The sequence below is a fragment of the Cyprinodon variegatus genome, unplaced genomic scaffold, assembly GCF_000732505.1.
Source record: "Cyprinodon variegatus isolate N-32 unplaced genomic scaffold, C_variegatus-1.0 Scaffold1219, whole genome shotgun sequence".
NCBI lineage: Eukaryota > Metazoa > Chordata > Actinopteri > Cyprinodontiformes > Cyprinodontidae > Cyprinodon > Cyprinodon variegatus.
Window position 1 is genome coordinate 57,448 of NW_015151672.1, and position 7,847 is coordinate 65,294.

General features: G+C 41.3%; 1 protein-coding gene across 3 annotated transcripts in view; it reads left to right on the top strand.

The window, feature by feature from the left end:
• Positions 1-7,030, top strand: part of scml4 (sex comb on midleg-like 4 (Drosophila)) — a 9,264-nt gene extending 2,234 nt beyond the window's left edge. For 2 of the 3 annotated variants that reach the window (XM_015401442.1, XM_015401443.1), the window contains exons 3-8: positions 926-1,055; positions 1,687-1,911; positions 2,055-2,216; positions 2,316-2,540; positions 2,616-2,764; positions 6,862-7,030. In XM_015401442.1, coding sequence (XP_015256928.1) covers positions 926-1,055; positions 1,687-1,911; positions 2,055-2,216; positions 2,316-2,540; positions 2,616-2,764; positions 6,862-6,987 — 1,017 coding nt within the window. In that variant the 3' untranslated portion in view covers positions 6,988-7,030. The remainder of the gene's footprint in view (positions 1-925; positions 1,056-1,686; positions 1,912-2,054; positions 2,217-2,315; positions 2,541-2,615; positions 2,765-6,861) is intronic. The other variant, XM_015401444.1, reaches the window with a different exon arrangement.
• The last annotated feature ends 817 nt before the right edge of the window (positions 7,031-7,847 follow it).

A 7,847-nucleotide genomic window follows, 5' to 3' on the forward strand; every position in this document is an offset into this window, starting at 1 on the left:
GTTCATGTTGCTGCAGTCTGCAGTCTGACCGCTAGATGTCGCTGAAAGTTACACACTGTAGCTTTAAATTTTCTTTAAATGCAGAAGTGAGAATTTAGGTTAAACAAAAAATCTAAAAGAAAAATACATTGATAAACCTATCAAGAAAATATTGAAAAAAGGTATTAAATTTGTTAATGAGAAATGAAGATCCTATCTAGAAAGGATTTGGTGTTTTATTCCAGCCTGAGCAATCAGGGATTAAAAGAAGCTCAGATAAATCTTTCTGTTAAACCTCAAATTTTGCAATTTCCATTTCCTACTCTAAAAATAAAAAACTGTCATATAACCATTAAATCAATGTTTTTTTTCCCTTTCCTACTTTATTAAAGAAAAAAAAATCATTTACTCACATAAACTACTAAATGGGATAGCGAGATGATAAGATAATGAAAAACTAGTCATAAATGAATTTATATTTGTTTGTTTTTTTATTTATTTCCTCTTTATTTATTCATATTTGCCTCATTTATCCACAGATGTATTTTCTAGAGGGATCTTCTCCCCAGAGATCCCTCAATAAAGTAGCACAGATAAAAAAAATGAAGAGATTTTAACAATAAAAATGTGTTTTTATTCTAAGCTGCTGCTGGGATGAAACCTGCAGAGTAAAGATGAGTCAATCAAAGGGGATTTAGATAGTCCACAGACCTGGAAGAGCAATAGTGAGCACAACCAGCTCTTTTCTTCTTGTTGGTTCTCTAAAGGTTAAAAATATCCTTTTTGTTTAAACATAAACTTGGTTCTGTAGTCGATCTTGCAGATAAGTCCATGCCAGACCAAAAAGAATCCAGAATCCAACGACAGAATCGGAAAATAAATTTTCTGACTGCTCCACCTCCTGCGGCTCGGTTAAGAATAGATTCTAAAACCTGTTCTTCTGCAGCTCAAACCTCGGATGGTGATGACCCCTTTGGCAATTTCTCCACCCAGCAGCACCCCTGAGCCTGATATGAGCTCTATTCCTCAGGACGCTGCAACCATCCCACATTCTGCCACCGCTCAGGTGCTAACAGGTAAAAGAAAAGATAAGCCACCTTGAAAAGGTACAGATGAACTTTAATTTATAACCGTAAACCTTAAAGGTATAGTGGAGGATGTTCTTCTTCTGGGTGGATCATCGAAATAAGTGGTCCTCCTAATTGTCAATCATTTTGGTGATGTGTTTACATAAGGCCGTCCTTCGTGCTCGTCCCCATTTTCACTACCGGTGGTGAGTCTGAAATGGTGGAAAAACTGCAAACCTTCTGGAAAGTAAGCTAGTATGAGCGATGCAAACAGCAACTTTTAATCAGAGAGTGCACGAGGAGAAATGGGCTCGTGCACGCTCTCACACATTTAAAAGGCGTTCCCTCTCAGGAGCGGGTACAGGATTCTGTATGTGCATTTTTTAAGGGAAGAGGACAGGTTTTTTCAAAAGTTCGCAAAAATCCCCCACTATACCTGTGACTTTATTTTATTCAGATATTTATATTTTATCTGACAATCCCAATGACCTTAAAGCGATGTTATTTACAATGAAAAAATGTGAAAAATAGTACCTTTTCAGGGTTCTGTACATCCATAACTTGAAGAGAGGAAAAACAAACATAAGTGGTCAAAAGAAAAACCAATCCAAGGTGTCATCTTTCCTCTTTTTGGTTTCAGTTTGCATCTACATCAACAAGCAGGCCCACACCGGCCCCAACCTGGACAGGAAGAAGATCCAGCAGCTTCCTGATCACTTCGGACCCGACAGACCGTCGGTGGTGCTGCAGCAGGCCGTCCAGGGCTGCATCGACAGCGCCTTCCAGCAAAAAAACGTGTTCACTCTTCTCACGCAAGGCTACGGAGGAGAAAAGATATCAGGTGCTGTACCAAGACCTCGACCAGGTGTTGTTCTCTGCTTGTTTATTTAACTTTCTAAACACGTAATTTGAGATTAGGTTTACAGGGGGAATAAAATATTAAGCTGGGTAGACGTTTCATGATTTGTAATAAATAAAGTGTAATCTGGTGTCGTTTTGCTCTTCCAGCCACATTTGATGGGAAGCAGCATCTTCTGAGCCTCCCTGTGGTGAACAGCATCGACTATGTGCTTCGTTTTCTCAAGAAGCTTTGTCGCAGCCTGCACTGTGAAAACCTCTTCAGCGATCAGCCCATTAGCCAGCGCAGCGGTGGATCCTATCAGTCAGATGGTATCGTTTTTTTTTTGCCTCTAAGAGTAGAAGTTATAAACAAGATGCACCGATTCTGCACTCATCCTGTCTTTCTATGACTCTCCATCTGGGTATTAGCTGAAACATCCATGACTGAGGACTATCATGGAGACCAGTCAGAAGCCAAGCGCTACTCTGTCGACCACGGCGATTCTGCTTTCGGCTCCATAAGCTCGTCCTACTCGTCAAAGTCCTCCTATGGGTTTCGCTCTTCGCAGCAGTTCTCCAGCAGCTCAGGCGCCATGACTATGTGCAGACAGCCGGCCTCAAGCCCTAACATGTTTCCAGATGGAAACAGGACAGGTTAGAGATGGTTCACATTTAAATCTACCCTTAAATCCACATGATAGAGTGAAACTCCTCCCTCTGTTCTCACAGGAGGATACAGCATGCCTCCAGAATCCCAGGAATCTAAAGCTCCAGCCAATAAGGACCCAACCACCTGGTCTGTAGATGATGTTGTTTGGTTCATCAGAGACGCAGATCCTCAGGCTCTAGGCCCCCACGCTGACATCTTCAGAAAACACGTAAGTCAGTTAGGAGGGAACACAGCCGCCACCGCATGGCATCGCAGTCTGTGATCCTGTGAGTTGTCGAAAGCAGAAAAACCCAGAACCAACAGGAACCCCCATCATAGTCTAAGGACACGCTCCATGGCATTATTTTAGGAGGTATTTGCATCAATTAGAATGAATTAGAATTCAACTTTATTGTCATGACACTGTCACAAGTACAAAGAAACAAAATGAAATCTATGCATTTAACCCATCCCATTGGGGAGCAGTAGGCGGCCATTATGCGGCGCCCAGGGAGCAGTGTGGGGTTAAGGGTCTTTGCTCAGGGACCCAGAGTGGCAGTCTGTGGGAGTTAGGGGTGTAAATAATAATCGTTTTGTATCGATGCATCGATCCAACAGCCGACGATCCGATGCATCGATACGTCCGCAAGAGAATCGATTCATGTTTTTTTTTTTCTCCGGTCTATTTTTATCCATTTGGTCCTGGGCGTAATTCTCCCTCCCGTGCTGCGGTGGCGCTAAACCTATTTTTCCCTCCTACCTCACTTCCTGGTTATACTCTTACAGCAGTGTGTTGCAGTGAGCTTGATGCAGACATCTTTGATTTATGCTCAATATTGAAGCGTGGTCTGTGCTACACGCTGTGGGTCTAGATACGGCCGAGGCGGCGAGGAAGTGGGGGCGAGTTTAGTCCGACGACGGAGGGACATGAGGGCCAAAAAGAGCGGAGATCCAGGTGGAAAAAGGGTCCCAGCGTTCTCGCGCACCTCGCTCTGCTAGCGGGTCAAACTTCACGAGTTGTTTTCCGCAATTTCGGTAATAAAAACAAAACAAGCCGGCCTCCTGTCTGCGGTCAGCTACAATCTGAGAGAGGAGCAGCGGAGCGTCTGTGGGGGGGGCGGGACGTCTGGAGCCGAGGTATTGCACTCTATTGATTCTGTGCAGTATTTTTTGATGCAACTTTTCTACTTCTGTTATTTGCCGTTGTTTCTAAAAAAAAAATGCATAACGATATTACAGCTTTCATTGATTTATTTCAAACTTGAAACTTTGTTTAGTGTAAAAAAATAATCATAATTTAAAAAAAATTTAACCGATTAATCGAATCGAATCGAATCATGGTGTATTCTTGAGTATTGAAAATAATCGAATCGTTGGGTCAGAAAATCGATACTGAATCGAATCGCCATGATGGATGTGATTTATACTCCTAGTGGGAGTGGAGCTTGAGCTCAGAACCTCTGGGATCTGATGCCCTGACCACTAGGCCACCAATCACTGGTTAATCTTAAAAGTTCCAGTCGGTTTTGTTTTGTTTTGTCTTCATTCACCAACGGCAGAGAAGGAAAGAAACCTCGTCTGGAAGATCACTGCTGTTCTGCTCCCAAATCAGTTCTTGATGTCTATTTCCACCAAGAAATCCAGAGGCCAGTTACAGGAGGCAAACCTACAGCCAGGCTGAACAAGACGATCGTGTCACAATATTTCTGACTTGCAGCAGCAGAGAAAGGTGTGGGAAACGCACCTCTAACAGTTCAGATCATGCAGTAACACGATGGTCTGATTACAGACCAAAGGATCCGTTCTGAAGGGTCAGAGCCGAGGGACCAGAGGCTGCTCACGTGGATGTTTTGCTTCTTAACTATTTAGAACACAAAATTTTTTCTTTCAACTTCAGAGAGAAACTTTTTCATTAGATCTTAAATGATGTGATTTTACTCTGAAGGTGCTTTCTCAGTTCTTTTTTATAACGTCTTAACATTTAGGTAGTTTCATAAGTTTATCATGTCATGACTTTGATTGCTAATGGGTAAATTATTGATTCTATTTCTTAAAGGAATAGTACACCCAAAACATGATTAGCCTTCATTTTCTACTCACCCCCATGCTGAACAAAACTCTGGAGTACTTTTTTGATATCTCAAATGCATCTGGAGATCTGGGAGGCTTCTTGCTGTCTGCTGACATTCAAATAATGGAGGTCTATGGCGCCCGAGACAGAAAGGTCCATAAAAGTCCACAAAAACGTGTCAATATTCCTCCATACTGCTCGTCCAATGTAATCCAAGTGTCCTGAGTGGGTAGCATCCAGAATTTACTCGAAACGAAGTCATTTAGAATGTTTTTAGAGCCTAAACAGTAGTGTATAGGATTTCCTAATAGCGCCCCCATGCGCGCTCACGATTCTACGGAAGCCGGCAGACCAAACCGGAAGTCAGCGTCAGCGCATTCAGCTCGGCAAAGAACTCATGCTCTTCCTCAACACTGAAGTCCTCAGACATTTTTCTTTCGTTGTTTCTTTCTTTGCACAGGTAAACAGCACATTTCTTCTTCTACGCTTGCATTACTGGCAGAGCAGACGCTGACTTCCGGTTTGGTCTGCCGGCTTCCGTAGAATCGTGAGCGCGCATGGGGGCGCTATTAGGAAATCCTATACACTACTGTTTAGGCTCTAAAAACGTTCTAAATGACTTCGTTTCGAGTAAATTCTGGATGCTACCCACTCAGGACACTTGGATTACATTGGACGAGCAGTATGGAGGAATATTGACACGTTTTTTGTGGACTTTTATGGACCTTTCTGCCTCGGGCGCCATAGACCTCCATTATTTGAATGTCAGCAGACAGCAAGAAGCCTCCCAGATCTCCAGATGCATTTGAGATATCAAAAAAGTACTCCAGAGTGTTGTTCAGCATGGGGGTGAGTAGAAAATGAAGGCTAATCATGTTTTGGGTGTACTATTCCTTTAAGAACAGCATTTCAATGCCAGCGGCAATTTTCTGTTTCTCAACAGAAATAGATGTTCTTTTTTTTCCGCTCTCAATTTTTCTAAAAAAAAAAAAAAAGCTCTTGTTAAAGAAACACTGTGTGACCTTTGACCTAAGCAATCGCTTAATTTGAGATACATGAAATGATTTTCAGGTCTGGATGCAGTACTTTTTTATTTTATTTTATTTATTTGAATTAGGACAATGCACATTCATCAGCATGTCATCAAGCATCAATGGAAATATGCCAGAATTAGCACAACAGCTAATTTGCATCCGCTGTAAGAATAGTGAACATTAAACAAGACGCTACAGGAGAGAACAGAGTGGACACAAACAGATAAGATGCCAATAACTTAAAATCACAATAAAATTAGGTTAACAATAAAACAGATCAATTTACCTGTGAACACGTCTGGTTAGTTTTCAACCAATGTTTCAAGGAGAATTTAAAACGTCTGTAGGTTCCACAGCCCCTAACATGAGCTGGCAGTGTGTTCCATAACTGTGAGCCTCTGATGGATGCAACCATTTGGCCAAATTTGGTCCGAGCCGCTGAACATTACAGTCTCCTCTGGTTAAAGCTCTAGTGTTTATTCTAGTAATATTTTTTTTTTTTTGCTTATAAAATCTGTTAGAGGAGGAGGAGCAAGTCCATTTAAAACTTTAAAAACAAGCCATGCATCTAGAAACATCTAATGACATTCAAAGTCTAAAATGTTCTACTTACTTAAAATGTTACAATAATGATAATGTACAGGTTTTTTTTTATCATACTTGTCGGATATTGATTCTCCATGCGGCCTGCAATTCTCAAAAACGTATCTATGTAACTTGAGCGGATGCGATCCATCGACCCAAAGCTCCACTTTTCTACAGTCTGAGCTCACTTTAAACAGCAGAGCTAACTAAGCTAAAAGTTGTTGTGAGGCAACAAAACGGATATGAAACTTCCCGGATCAGACATGATTTGGTTTTCTGATGAGGGATTTAATCTAGAGGGCTGAAAGCGTCCTTCTCTTTACATTTAAATCCACAATTCCTCAGTCTGCTGGTCCAAAGTGATCGGCCTCCAGATTCCTAAACAGGGAGGGAAACTGTTGCATTTTGCAAAGGTGCAAATAGTACCAGTAACTATCAGAAGCCCCTAAACCTGCAAGTTACAGTTCTAGCGCCCCTAGTGGTTTAAAGTTGCAGTGTTGAAATGCCTAATAGGAGATGTATAGATATAATTAATAAACGTTTATTAAATCCTTATAGTTGTTTTGTGGCTTGTCAGCTCTCTGTGAGTCCAAAATAATCCTCGCTGATTTAAATGCAAACTTCTGCTTCTTCCAGGAAATAGACGGAAACGCGCTGCTGCTCCTGAAAAGCGATATGATCATGAAGTACCTCGGACTGAAGCTCGGGCCGGCCTTGAAGCTGTGTTACCACATCGACAAACTAAAGCAGACAAAGTTTTGAAAACTGTGCCCGGCTCTACGTTCGGTAGAACGTTCAAGAGGGGGGGGGGGGGGATAGCAGGTCTGTGATCCAATGGGAAAAAAAACAGAAGAAAGAAAGGTTGTATTCAGGATTCACACAGTAAAGATCCACTCTAAACTTTACGTATTTGGTCTTAAAGAAAATGTCTTTTTAGTGATTTTGGAACATACGGTTATTTTTAATTTATAAAACCTGCAGATATTGATCATTTTATGTTGAGTAAGATTAAAATAAAAAGCTTGTTAGAAGGGAAACAATTAGAGGTCGTTTCTTTACTGTGTGAGTCGAGACGCTTCATCAACTGTCAGTTGCTGTTGAAAATTTAAACCAACAGAGAAAATCCAAACAGCTGGACAGCCAAAGAATCTGATCGTATATTTGCAAACAGCCAGTAAGACCCCTCAGCAGACGATTCCCAGAGGCTCACAGACCTCCTGTTCAAGAAGTTTGCCAATTATTTTATGATGTCACAATACTTTCATCACAAAAGCCCCCTTTTTATTATTCCTACCTTACCTAGTTTCACAGATCTTGATCTCCAAAGTCACTTATCAATAGCATAAATGCCACATGAATTTAATCTGTAATCTGGCTTCATTTTCCCTTGGATTTAAACCTGCTTCCTCTATAAATGATCCTGCAGCATCTTCAGCAAAAGAAAAGAATAAGGAATCCGTAGGTCAGACCCTCAGAGTGGCTTTTTTTTTAATGGACAATATGTTACACGTGTTGGATTTTATTGTGGATTCTCTCTGTTCACAGTTCTTAAAACTAACGGCCTCAGAAGGATTTCCTTAATATTATTAACCAGTAAAACCTCCAGAGGATCTTAGGCTGAC